The following is a 14,082-nucleotide window of genomic DNA, read 5'->3' as shown; positions in this document are numbered from 1 at the left end:
TTTTTTAATTTGGGATTTTTAAGATGAAAGAGTTTGGCTAAATATAAAATATTATCTCTACTTCCGTTTTAGCACAATGTATTTTGGTGGCAGAGATAATATTACAGCTGCAGATAAAGACATCTATTTCTTTTTCATAGGTGATTGAAATAGGTTTTCAGTCTGACGCAATCAGCATATTTTGATGTTGAACATTGTCATGGTTCTCAGCTTGAATCCTGTGTATTGACTTTACAAAGAAATTATCAGTCTCGTCTGGGTTTTGGCACCCTCCTTAGTGATTAGCATGTTCCATCCGTTACAATTTGGATGATGCACTTAGATGTTCATTCTCTGGCGGTCTCAGAATCCTTTTAGTGTTTCTCATGCATCTGTTTAATCTGATCTTTTAGCTTATTATGCAGCTGTTGAATTTGGTCCTTTTCTCGGGTTTAGCTTTGTCTATCTGTACCACTGATGAGACCCTTCTGGGGACGTGTGCTTGGAAATGAGCAACAAATGCTGATTTGTTTTGGGGTGTGTCTGTCATTTAGCACACGTGTACTCACTTGTGACTAATTGGATTGTTATAAATGGCTCTTAGGCTAAAATATTACAGTTATTAAACTAGTTATGTGGTTAGTTGAATAGTTATTGATAACCAAATTCTCTGTGTCACAAATATATCTATGAACCTGTACTTAACACTATCATTTTTCCCCAACTCAGCTCTGTCTCCCTTGGAAGACTGCATATAGAGAATAAATTCAGAATCAGAGTATCTCCAGCAGTCCGACATTATCGTAGCCCCAGTCTCCCTTGTTTGTTAGATTTTGAGATATTTGCACAAAGTAAAGGTGGAATTCCAAAAGACCTCGGTGTTCATGAGTGGATCAGAGGAATCTGGAATAGCTGGTTTGATGAAACTTTCCCTCCGAGTAGGACTTCTACTGAGGAAAAAGATGCTAAAGTACTAACAGACATTAAGAAGGTGGACTCTGCAGAACAAGGAAAACCAAAGCTAGAAATAGAACTAAGAGACTCAGTGAATCCTGTTTTGAGAGAAGATATTGCTGACATTGAAGATTTGGAAACAGAAATCAACAGATTAACACTGTTAATTGAAAAGGAAGGAAATTCCTCAGCATTTCACTATTGTAGACGTGGTGCAATAAACAGAAAGATAGGCAAGTTAAAGTCAGCCATGGATGATTTGGAAAAAGTAAGTTTAATACAAAGTTTATCTGCTATCACAAACTAGGTGTTTTTGTTTTGCTTTGTTTTGTTTTTTTTTTACTCCATTGTGCATCTCAGTTCTGAAAAGCCTGGTAAAAAGCTGATCACCATCTTCTTAGCTTTTTGCCCAGAATGGGATGGTACCAAGTACATATTGGGAGAATTGAGCCCCAATTCTCAATTGGGAGAATTGCCAGCTTGAAGCTAGGCAGGTTGCAGTGGCATCTGCATGGATACTCAGTGAAAAAGGGCAAGAAAACACTTTTTGATGTTGCTTTCCAGACAGTGGGGGAGAAGAGAAGTGCACTATGGGAGGCTGATGACATACACTCAGAACCATCTATGGCACTTTTTTATCCCTTCAGACACTGGGAGCTTAATATACAGTGCAAATGGGCAGCAGAAGCTGTGGGATGGATAGCCACAGTGCGTTGCTGACAAAGTCAAAACTGCCCACCCTAAAGGAGACACGCTCAATTGATGTCATGTGCCAGTGTGGACATGCACCCTTGATTTGACAAAATCAGATGCTAAAAAATCAACCGTAACAAAATTCGACCTAATCTCCTGGTGTAGATGTACCTACAGTTTATCCTCTCAGTTCCCTATCTTTATAATCCTCCAAAGTCTTCGAAAATAGAGAGCCTTGCAGTGCGTCTGGAAGACTTACAAATCCAGAATGTAGCAGACCAGTGGCAGATATGTATACTCAAGGAAATTATCCCTATGCTTATATTAGATGAATATTACTGCACAGTGAATAAAATACATAAGAAATTATTTGCTTGGTGAGATCTCAATGTGGTAAGATCACAGTCAAGTGGTTATGTAAAGGAATCAATAATATTTCCCATAGCAATAACAATAATACAGATCATGTATTTCAACACCGGTATTTTCTTATGAACAGGGAAATGCCAATTATTTATCACCTTCAGACAAGTCAGCAATTGCAAGGTACCTTTTTGTGTTTATCCCCTATAATTCAACTAGGCTTTACTCTTTAAAAAGTAATAGACTGTGATGCCTTCCCAAGCTATCAGAGGCATAGCCTCTTAGTCTGTGTCTGCAAAAACAACAAGAAGTTTTGTGGCACCTTATAGACTAACAGATATTTTGGAGCATAAGCTTTCGTGGGCAAAGGCCTGGTTTGTCAGATACTTTGCATTGCATCTGATGAAGTTGGCCTTTGGCCACAAAAGCTTAGTCTCCAAAATACCTCTTAGATTATAAGGTGTGACAGGACTTCTCATTGTTTTTCTCAAGCTAATCATATTTCAGATTGCATATTTTTGAAATTCAGGACAATCCTGCCTACGCTTAAACACATTCTTAGTTTGAAATATGAGTGACTTCAGTAGAGCTTCTCATGTTCTTAAACACATCCATAAGTGTTTGCAATATGGGGACTTCACATTTTATGTGCATAATAGCTGTATTTCAAATATGTAGAACTTTATTCTCTACAGTACAGAGTCCTTGACATCCTCTGTATTCAGGAACTTCTAGCTCATTTAAAAAACTCCTACCACTACCTAAATAATAAATCATTTGCTTCACATTTTCTTTTGCAGGCCATAAGTTTAGAACCACTTCTACTTAATGCTTATTGGCACAGGCATTTGATTTTCCTTATTCAAGAAAAAAATCAAGCTGCTTTGGATGATCTGAATTTTATAATAAAATGGAACAAAAATAATGCAGGTAAGTATCTATTGATATATGACTGAATTTTTTTAAAAGAGATCTTTTTCTCACAAATGCTGTTTCTTCAGTTGTATTAGGCCCCTGTATTGCAAAGACTAATGGACACACCTAACTTTATGCACCAAGTAGTCTCATTTCTTCTGTACACTTACTTGTAGTTTATGAAGTTTTGTGTTAGTGTAAATATTTGAAAGATTGGGGCCCAAATCAGTATTTCTAAAGCAATAACTAACGCTGGGTCTGCACAGCACAGCTTTCCCAGTAGGTCCATGTTAATGAGCAGCCTCCAAATTGCAAATGGCTGCTTATTAGCAAGATCCTCTGGCTCATTAGCATTGCTGTGAGAGAGCTTGGTCTTGGCAGAGTGGGGTGCCAGCAGTAAAGAGGCCATGTGCATGTGCCCCTGCCGGCAAAAAGCCCCTCTTGTCGCCAGACCCTTATGTCTGAATTTTGCCCTCAGGATAGGAAGGGGAAGGAAGCTTAACATCAGTACGGCTTGGGCTTGGGCTTTGGCTCTGGGCTGCAGCAACTCTAATACTGGCCTTGGTGATTCCATTAAAATGGGTTCATGACTCACTTTGGGTTCCACACACACATACAAGTAAAGAACCTCTGGGCTAGGGCTTTTCCTTGTTCCAGGAAATTCTGTTCAGATCATTCTGAGATAGCTATTGTTAACAATTGCTATTTTCTTTTTCTCTCTTCTGTTCCTTGGGAAAATTTTGGCAGCATGCCAAGATAATAAACATTTCAAATTGATATGTTCTCACTGCTGCCAAAGGAGCTGCAGCAGGTGCTACTCGCTGTGCCTGGGAGTTCCCAGAGCAGCTATAGCAGCATGGGTGAGGCTCAGTATTCTACCTCTCAGATCCCTCTAGATCCAGGCACTACAAGCAATTGCAGATCCTTCAACTCTTAGGCTACGTCTACACGTGCACCCAACATCGAAATAGCTTATTTCGATGTTGCGACATCGAAATAGTCTATTTCGACGAATAACGTCTACACGTCCTCCAGGGCTGGCAACGTCGATGTTCAACTTCGACGTTGCGCAGCCCGACATCGAAATAGGCGCAGCGAGGGAACGTCTACACGTCAAAGTAGCACACATCGAAATAAGGGAGCCAGGCACAGCTGCAGACAGGGTCACGGGGCGGACTCAACAGCAAGCCGCTCCCTTAAAGGGCCCCTCCCAGACACACTTTCATTAAACAGTGCAAGATACACAGAGCCAACAACTAGTTGCAGACCCTGTATATGCAGCACGGACCCCCAGCTGCAGCAGCAGCAGCCAGAAGCCCTGGGCTAAGGGCTGCTGCCCACGGTGACCACAGAGCCCCGCAAGGGCTGGAGAGAGAGTATCTCTCAACCCCCCAGCTGATGGCCGCCATGGAGGACCCCGCTATTTCGATGTTGCGGGACGCGGATCGTCTACACGTCCCTACTTCGATGTTGAACGTCGAAGTAGGGCGCTATTCCCATCCGCTCATGGGGTTAGCGACTTCGACGTCTCGCCGCCTAACGTTGATTTCAACTTCGAAATAGCGCCCAACACGTGTAGACGTGACGGGCGCTATTTCGAAGTTACTGCCGCTACTTCGAAGTAGCGTGCACGTGTAGACGCAGCCTTAGAGTGACAAACAGAGAAACACGGGCTTCTGCAACTAGCCAGCTGAATCCAGCATGTGGCCCCAACCTCTGTCCTCCCCGGGCACTATATGGGGCAGTAAATTTCTCACCTCCGGGGTAAGAGAGACAAACCAGGCTTCCCTAGTCATTGTCTGGACCAACAAATAGCCCCAGAAACCCATTCTCTGTTGTGGAGGCTCCATATGGGGCAGGAGCTCCCCAGTTCCCAGGTAGGATGGGGGGGAGAGGGAGAGAGGAAGGTGGACCAGACTCCCCACAACCACCTCCTGTCCCAGTGGTCTGTTTCCTCCCACAAACTGCAATATCTCAAAACTGGACACTGTAGGTCCCAGGGTTCCTGAACCTAACCCCCTGCTCTGGACTCCCAACCTTGTCCCACCCACTCCATCCTCTCTCCCAGCATCCCAGGCCATCCTGAGCCCCCTCTCCAAGCTCATTACATCTTCTCACCCCAGAAACACCCCACATGAGAGTTCTGACTGTCCCTAGTACTCACCCACCCACCATCCTGGCTGCAACCGGCCACCCTTGTCTCCATGGCCCATGAACCAGTCAGTGCACATCTTGCCACCAACAGCCAATAAACTCTCTTACCAAGTGGGTTCCTAACTCCTAGCTGGAGTGAGAGGGTGTGGGCTAGCTAGGAAAGGGCCCAGTTACAGTGGCCAGCTATGCTCCTTGCATTTGCAGGGCCCTGTCTTGTGCAACTGTAGCTTGGGAGAGGACTACAGGCTGTCAGCATGAGTTCTACACCCTGACTGGGCACTGCACAGCCAGAGAGGAGCAAGACAGGCCAGGGACACTCACCATCCCTCAGGTGGCTTAGCTTATGTCCACCACTTGCTGCACCCTGACCCACAGTGATGATCGCTGAACCTGCTGGGGAGTTTACCTCTTGGGCACTACTGTCTTCTAGTCATTGGACTGTTGGGGTCTGGCCAATACTTCTGACTGGAGACTGTACAGGTGCCCTAAACACCAGATTTCTGGTTGAAAACCAGACACTTGGCGACCGTAGGTGATACTGTTACATTTTTTTTTAAATCTTCCATTGCCAACTAACCAACCAACAGAAACCTAAGGGATTGCATACAATAAAACCTACATGAAAAGAACGTTATTTAAGTTGCACTTGAGTGTTAAGAAATAACAAATTTACAGTTGTCCATGCATCCTGAGTTTTGTCCCCTGGTATACAGTTCTTTTGTTATAGGACCATGTCCTATTTGCGCCCAAAGTTCTATGTTGAAAGCATGAGGGGACAAAACTAAGGGTGCAGAGGCAACAGTAAACACTATCATTGCCCAGATTTTGAGTCCTGTCTTTTCAGTGGTCTTTTAATGTACATTTAGTGTACTATTAAATTTTGGGGTGGAGGTGTATACACACAGACACGTACGTTTTTCTTCCTTTGGGGTTCCTTTGCAGAAAAATGTGTACCTTCCACTTTCTTCTCTTAGCTGTCCTCCTTCTAGTCTATGTGTTTCTGCCAGGGAGTGATATCAATGTTGAATCGTTGCAGCTTGTGGGAGATAATGTTGTGTTTCTTCCAGGTTGCTAATTGTCTGGGTTGTCCATTGGAGTCCGAATAGTACATGTTCCAAAATTAACTGTTCGATTTCGACCACATGGAGGTGAACCCACTGGACTCAGTTTTCCCGTCAGGGGGATTGAGGTCTACTGTGTTTAGGGCACCTTTTCTAGCCCCCTCCCCATGTGGGGCGAGCAGGATGGATCCTAAATAGGGCTGCTCTGTCATGGGTGCAGCAGCCAGACTGTTGTACCACCTCAGTCCTTGAAAATAGAACACCTAATACATAAATGCACCAGCTACATGCTGGTTCATGACTAAAAGCTTCCAGATTTCACAATCCTGCTCCCATCGCCATTCACTAGTTGCTGTAGGGCTTACGTTTAGGAGAGTAGTACACAGAGGAAGACACCTGTGCATGGTTTCTTTTAACATGGGGGGACTGTTGCACTGATGCCACCACATGGTACTCGTGGGATAGAAAACGCAGGTCCAATGGCATGGAATCCATGACAATTGGAAGTCTCCTGTCTGCTGCAGCCTTCATCTGCCTTCACAGCCATTGAAGCATTACCTTTGCTATCTTCCACCTGTTCTGCCATTGAGGACTTTTAAGGTTCTTCTTTGTCTGGACCTCCCCCTTGATCTTACCACCATGGGTGACCCTGTTGGGAGCATGACACTCCCTGCAACATCACTCTCAGGTTCATGGGAACACACAAGCCCATATGTACGTGCACACACATAAAATAAACTTCACATGTGTACTCTTGGTAAGCTTTTTTCTCGACAACAATGTTGTCTTTAAAATGATTTGGACCACTTTGAAGTGCTTCATGTTAATTTGAGTTTCCAAAGACTTTCAATAACTGAGAAATTTTACGCAACCTGTTAGCCAAGACTATGGGGTTATGAGGACTGGGAGCAAAGCTGAAGTTCTAGACTTCTGTAGTGTATCACGCAGAGTGAAAAAGAATTGGTTATGCTTTATTTTCATGCTTGTGGTTTTTTTTGAAACTGACAGAAGAATTATCAATATTTTGTTCTGCTAAATGTTGTATTTTATATTTTATTGGTTCTAGATGCATATCTGTCGAAAGCTGAAATTTATAGGAATCAAGGCAATAATGCATTGGCCATCATAAATTTCACTTTAGCTGTGAAATGCAACCCTACAGATGATGACATTTATTTCAGGAGAGCTGAGTTGTTAGAAGAAGAAGGGGAATTATTATTGGCAATGGATGATTATGCAAAAGTAGGTTTTCTTTTTTGTAGTGTAACATTATTGCAGTAACATCACTGAGTATCAAGTATGTGGAATGCTCTGGCATGTAGCTTGTATCCTTTTAAAGAAAGAAACAAATACACATTCAGTGTGAGTGGAGTTAGTACAGAATTTCTGTAATTTATCTTAGAGAATGACACATAGTTAAATTAAGAGTCAGTTTATAAGATTAACTAGCTGATTATGTTCACTTTTAAAGTAACGGCAAAAGAATGGCAAAAGAAATTAAAGGATAAAGAATTTTTTAAAAGAATCGAAGGCCGTTTATATTTAAAAATAGTGTGTGTTCTTTGGTACCTTTTCATTTCAGATTTTTAAATGATTGGAAAATAACCATTATGCAAATATTATGTGTATCTTATTTTTTCAATGTAGTGTTTTCAATATAACCCAAAAAGAACAGATGCACTTATGAAACATGGAGTACATTTCTTTGAGAAATCAATTTGGACTATAGCTCTTCAGGATTTTACAGCTTTGATTAAGGAAGACCCCAGCAATGTTCAAGCAAGGTAAAATATATAGTCTGCAATTATTAATTAATTATTAACATAGGTTTATTAAAAATATACTAAAAATTAAACTATTCAGGTGGCCAACAGAGACCTGTCTCTCCTTCAGACCTGCCTCTGTCAGTCTAAGCAAAAATTTCAGCCTGTTTCACTGACATCTCCTTGTGAATGTCTAGCCATCAGTTTATGCTCAACATGGCTGAAACAAAGATCTTAATCTCTTACCCCATAATCTTTCCCATTACCTTCTTATTTTGACCATGGTTGTTAGCCGAATGGCCAGGTAATGCGTGGTGTGTGTGTGTGTTATCACATCTGAGTCTTTAACTGCTAGGAGAGCTTGTCCCTTTGCAGCGAGCAGCCAAAACTGACTGATGGATGCCCCAGAGATCCACCCGAGACTTTAACTGCTAGGTCAGACTGTCCCTTCGCAGTGGGCAGCCAGGGAGGCTGATGGGTGCCCTGGGAATCAGCTCCGTGGAGGCAGCATGATTCAGCGCCCAGCTTTTACTGCACCTTACCACTGACCAGGCTGAATATAGCCAAACCGGCTAAGGTTCTTTGTTTGTATTTGGCCGAGTTACAGCAACTAGAAGGAGTCAGGCTGAAGCTTAAACATGGTTACTATTTATTACAAAGCAGAAATGAAAATATTATTGGTAACAGAATTATATAAAGTCTTAATGGTTACAGCTGCAGGAAAAGTTAGATAAAATCTTAATGGTTACACTGTTATTGCTCTATTTACTTAACTACTAGTAGGATGATACAAATGACATATCAGTCAGAAGAGTTACCCATGTGAGGACCAGACTCCTCAGCCTAAAGAGCTCTTACTATTAAATGTGCACAAAATACATTGCAGGTATAATTCTCACCCCTGCGTCCTTTGACTCCGGCATAGCCAACATCGTTCACTGTGTCCCTTGGGAAGAACAAATACAAGGAGAGCGTTCCCTGGATCCTCGGGAGGCAAAGACCTTACCCGACTGGCAGGTGTAGGTAATTGGAGTTCGGTTACAGTAGGCTGCCGGGCCCCTCTTTTATACCCCCTTGGGGCATGTATAGTCTTCCTTATCTATAAGGTACCAATTGTACTGGTTCATCTTTGTGACACCAGTGCTTACAAGGCAGTTACACTTGTAAGGCAGAGATAACTAGATTTATAGAAATGGGGCAAACTTTCACACGGGCAGTAAAATTCCCCTCCTGGGACAAAAGTGAGGGTGAATCAATTATCAATACCAGCCAAGGGCAGCTTGAAGCCCTGAGACCGTTGGCTAGACCGTTAGCCCTCTTATTGGTATTCTCCAGTCCGGGTCATGCTGACATAGCACATCTGTGTTTGTGAGGCACCAGCAGATAGTGTTTGAGATTAGCGCATCTGTGCTCTCAAAACATTCCAAGACTGTGCTGTTTCTTTGTGCTGTGTGCTCTGAGGCACCTAAGAGGGGCAAGATGGAGTAAAGCAGGGGGATTCTGTCTGGTTACAATGGTGGACAATCCCATTATTCTATATGCCACTCAGGTCCATAATTTGGGTATCATTTTTGACTCCAATCTCTCTCTTTCTAGGACCTCACATCCAGGCTAAATGTAGTTCTTGCAGATATTTCCAAGTGCTTTTATATTGTTGATTACACTGTAGGTGTTTGCATCTCCCAAGCGTCAGTCCTGGAGGGTTTTCCCTATTCAGATAAAAGTTTACTCTGTAATACCCAATGGTTCTCATTTTTGTCACTTATGCTTTTTAATGTTTTTTATTTCACTTAAAAATGTTTAGTTCTTAAATTTTTTTTTTAAGTCAGCAGGGCCTCCAGCCTCTGGGACCAGGGGAACCTGTGCCAATATCCCTGAGTTTTTCACCTAGCTCAGGCTGCAGAAAGCCTGTGCCTGTCAGCGATCATCATTTGCATTGTTTCAAGTGCTTAGGCAAGGGTCACTTTAGAGTGAGGTGCATTATTTGTTGTGGTTTCAAGGCAAGGACAGAGAAGGGCAGGAAAGAGTATCTTCATTGCATCCTCATCAAGACTACTCTTAGGTTGGTGTTGAAACTTCCTTGGTTTTCCAAAGGTAGTTCTTCAGTGACTCCTTTACCACAGGTATGACTGCAAACAGGAGCTGCAGGAGAGCACTGTCTCCAGGACTGTTTTCTCTGAAGTCCAAGACTTTTCTTCTGAAGTCCAAGACAATTCTAGCCTCCAAAATAAAACAAAAGACTGTTCTAGTGCTAGTGGTAGAGACTGCTGTTTGGTTTGCAGCTTCCCTGTGCTGGCTTATACAGAAAAACTTGAGGCATAAAGGCTGATGCCCTCTGAGACCATCAAGATGAGCGACTTCTCCAGCTGCAATGAAGCAGTCATTTCTGCTCACTGTGAGACAGGAACTCATGTCTGTACTGACTACACCCAGAGTCTTAGGCCATAGCCAAGCACTCATTTTGCCTATTGCTACCATTGTCACTCATCAAGAGCCAGCTTATGTCTCATTCAGCTCTTCAGGCAGAACAGGAAGTGTCCCATTTGTATTCCAAGGCAGGTCACACCCCCAGATCAATATTAAACACCACTTGGGTTCCATGGGATGGGAGTCTCCTCTATGCATACCCACCAGTACCTCTGATTCCAAGCAGAATTATCAAGCTCAAGCGAGATCATGACAGAATGCTTTAGTTTGGCAAAGATGGATGTGCTGTTCAAACCACCACAAACTGTCCACTCAGGAACCCATACTGCTACTGATAATCAGAGGCCTCCTAACACAGAACTGTCATTGGTGCTGCACCCACGTCCCAAAGTACTGCATGTCAGTAGTTGAATACAGAAGCAGCACTTTACTCGGTGGCAGTCCTGAGTGCTGAGAACAGCAGAGAATCTTCTGCAGGAATTCCTTACTAAGTATTTTAGGTGATGAGCTATTTTGTTAGTCTTTAAAGTGCTACTTGACTGCTTTTTTGTTTTGATAGAATACAGACTAACACAGCTGTCTCTCTGTTACTTTGTGGAAGCCTTTTGGCATCTGGATGGCCTATATAATATGTTCTCCTGTTGCCCTGCTCAGACTAAAATTCAAATAATGCTGTACTGTCTCATGCAACTTAAGGAACCAGATCTAATAATTACCTCTATTAAGATGTGTCAGGCACCCATCTCAGCATTCCACCCTTGCACAGATACGACTTTTTATTCACCATATCATGAGCACATTCCTGAATGATCCAAATAGATTTTCTCCATCTAACTAGGACCCAACTCCCACTGCCCAAATGGATTCTCTTTTTAAGCCTTTAACATCAAATTTATTTCTACAATTGTTAGTGAAGGTAGCTTTGCTAGTGTGGGAGAGTACATTGGTCACAGCTCCACCATACACAACTTTCTACAAGGGCAAGTTTCAACTTGGATTGCACCATAAGAACAGCTATAATGGGTCAGACCAAAGGTCCATCTAGCTTATTATCCTATCTTCTGACGGTGGCCAATGCCAGATGCCTCAGAGGAAATTAACAGAACAGGTAACCATCAAGTGATCTATCTCCTGTTATCCATTCACAGCTTCTGGCAAACAAAGGCTAGGGACATCATGGCTGCGTCTACACGTGCACGCTACTTCGAAGTAGCGGCACCAACTTCGAAATAGCGCCCGTCACGTCTACACGCGTCGGGCGCTATTTCGAAGTTAACTTCGACGTTAGGCGGCGAGACGTCGAAGTCGCTAACCTCATGAGGAGATAGGAATAGCGCCCTACTTCGATGTTCAATGTCGAAGTAGGGACAGTGTAGACGATCCACGTCCCGCAACGTCGAAATTGCCGGGTCCTCCATGGCGGCCATCAGCTGGGGGGTTGAGAGATGCTCTCTCCAGCCCCTCAGCTCACTGGTGGCCACGTGGAGCGGCCCCTTAAAGGTCCCCTCCCCTGCCCTGACTGCAGGAGGCTGAGGCAACGTGCAGGCTCCTGCCTGCACCCGCGGTGAGCCTGCACAGCCCTCAGCCCCTGACACCAGCCATGGCTGCCCAGCAGCCCCCCCAGCGCCCCCAGGGGACCCCCCCCAAGGGCAGCCAGACCAGCCAGGGCAGCCAGAGGGCCACGCAGTCTGGGAAGCGGCAGCGGGGCCCCTCTTGGACGGAGGCCGAGATGCGGGACCTGCTGGGGCTCTGGAGTGAGGAGGAGGTGCTCCAGGTAATGGGGAGCAAGAGGCGGAACGCAGATGCGTTCGCTCGGCTGGCCGACGGCCTGGCTGCCCGGGGTCACCCTGCCCGCACTCCTGACCATGTTCGCAGTAAGGTCAAGGAGCTGCGGCAGGGTTACGCCCGGGCCCAGGATGCGGCCAGCCGATCTGGGGCCGCCCCCGTCACTTGCCCCTTTTACAGGGAGCTCAGGGACATCCTGGGCTCCCGGCACACCTCCTCCCCTCCGGCCACCCTTGACACCTCGGCTGACGAGCCCGAGCAGGCCCTGCAGCCGGACTCCGCCCCGGAGGCAAGCCCCGCACCCTGGGGGCCCCCCCCGGAGGCCATCCCCGGGACATCGCGGCAGGAGGAGGAGGAGGAGGAGGAGGGGGGGGGCTCCTCCTCTGCAGAATCCAGCCTGCAGATCCTCCTCCTGCCATCCCGGAGCAGCAGCAGGGCCTCCGACCCCCAGGGATCTCCGGACCGTGGGAGCGGACCCACAGGTAGATACCCCTCTCTGGTGGACACCCCGGGGCTTGAGGGGCGGGGGGAACAGAGATGTGTCCAGGGCCCCCCACACGCTCACATGGCCATGGCCCCAAGGACACCAGGGCCATGGCCCTCACAGCACTGCAGCCATCAGCCCCTGCCCCCCGCCACCCTGCATGACAGTGCCATGCCCCATCCCCGGGCCAGGGGGGAGTGGAACCTCGAGGGGCCCCCGGGCGGAGGGGGTGGGACACCCCGCAGCAGCAGCAGCATGTGATGGAGTGGGGGGAGTGCCAAAGGGAGACTCAGGCTACATATGAGCCACCAGAGCCGAGGAGCTCCCAGGGCCAAAGGAGGATCCTGGCGCTACAGCTGGCAGGTGACACCTCTGCCCTGAGCAAACAGGAGGGAGGAGCTGAGCTGGCTTGGAATTGGGGGGCGAGGGCCGGGGCCACAGGTAGAGGCTAGGGGAAGGGAGAGCTGGTAGGCAGCCAGCCAGAGGAGGGGGAAAGCTGCATCCCAGAGGGGCCCCCCTTGGGGTCTTCTCCCCACGACAGGTTGGAAGGACTGTCTCTTCCGACAGCTGGTGCTGTCACTCCTGCCAGAAACTGGCCATCTGTGGCCTAAGAAAGCTCTCCTGCTCTCAGACCCTGCGGGGTGAAGTGAGAGTCGCTCCCACCAGGGGACGGGGTGCAGGGCAGGGGGACCCCTGAACCCCATCCATCACAGCAGCATCTCCCGGGGACGGGGATGGGGAACCTGCAGCACAGGGCGGGGGGGCCCACGGCCACGGCTCGGGGCCCACACTAACGCCTGTCTCCATTCTTCTTTCCCCCCTCCTCTCCTGTGTCCTGCACCTGCACCTGCACCATCCGAAGGACCGGAAGAGAGCGCCGGCGAGGCCTCGGTTGTCCCGGAGAGCCCTCTGGGACCCTCGCTCCAGGGCAGCCCCTCGGCTGAGGAACGACCGGCCCCGCGGAGGGCCAGACGGCGGACCCCGCGCCTGCTACCGGCGGTGGCCACGGACCCCCAGCTGCTGGCCATCCTCCGCCGGCAGCTGGAGGTGTCGGAGCAGCACCTCCGGCTGCAGGAGCAGGAGCAGGCGCTGGCCTGGCGCAGGGAGGCATGGGGGGCCTATATGGAGACCATCAAACGGCTGGTTGACTACCTGGCCCCCCATGCCGTGCCGGCCGAGCCACCGCCCGCCATGCCCGCTCCTGCAGCCCCACCACCAGCTGCTCCAGCCGTCGCCGGGCCGTCCGCCGTCGCCCCACCACCTCCCCGCGAGGGCCACCACGCCGAGGGACCCCTGGAGCCACCCGAGACTCGCCGGCGCCGCTACCTTCCGGTGGAGCCCGCTCCCACCCAGCTGCGGACCAGACTGCAGGCCTGGCGGAGCTCCCGGCCGGGCACACCCAGTGCTGGGCTGTAGGGGCGAGGGGCCCGGGACGTGGCCCCCCCCCCTTGTTGGGCATAGTTTTTGGTGGACTGGTTTCTGTTGGTGTTGCCCCTGTTTGCCC

General features: G+C 47.5%; 1 protein-coding gene across 1 annotated transcript in view; it reads left to right on the top strand.

The window, feature by feature from the left end:
* The window catches only part of TTC6 (tetratricopeptide repeat domain 6), a 108,872-nt gene that overhangs the window by 49,244 nt on the left and 45,546 nt on the right, over window positions 1-14,082 (top strand). The window contains exons 14-17 of the mRNA XM_074997534.1: window positions 709-1,201; window positions 2,790-2,919; window positions 7,186-7,361; window positions 7,767-7,903. Coding sequence (XP_074853635.1) covers window positions 709-1,201; window positions 2,790-2,919; window positions 7,186-7,361; window positions 7,767-7,903 — 936 coding nt within the window. The remainder of the gene's footprint in view (window positions 1-708; window positions 1,202-2,789; window positions 2,920-7,185; window positions 7,362-7,766; window positions 7,904-14,082) is intronic.

The sequence above is a fragment of the Carettochelys insculpta genome, chromosome 6 (genome assembly GCF_033958435.1).
Source record: "Carettochelys insculpta isolate YL-2023 chromosome 6, ASM3395843v1, whole genome shotgun sequence".
NCBI lineage: Eukaryota > Metazoa > Chordata > Testudines > Carettochelyidae > Carettochelys > Carettochelys insculpta.
Note: the sequence above shows the minus strand (reverse complement) of the source record. Positions and strands in the feature narration are given on the sequence as shown.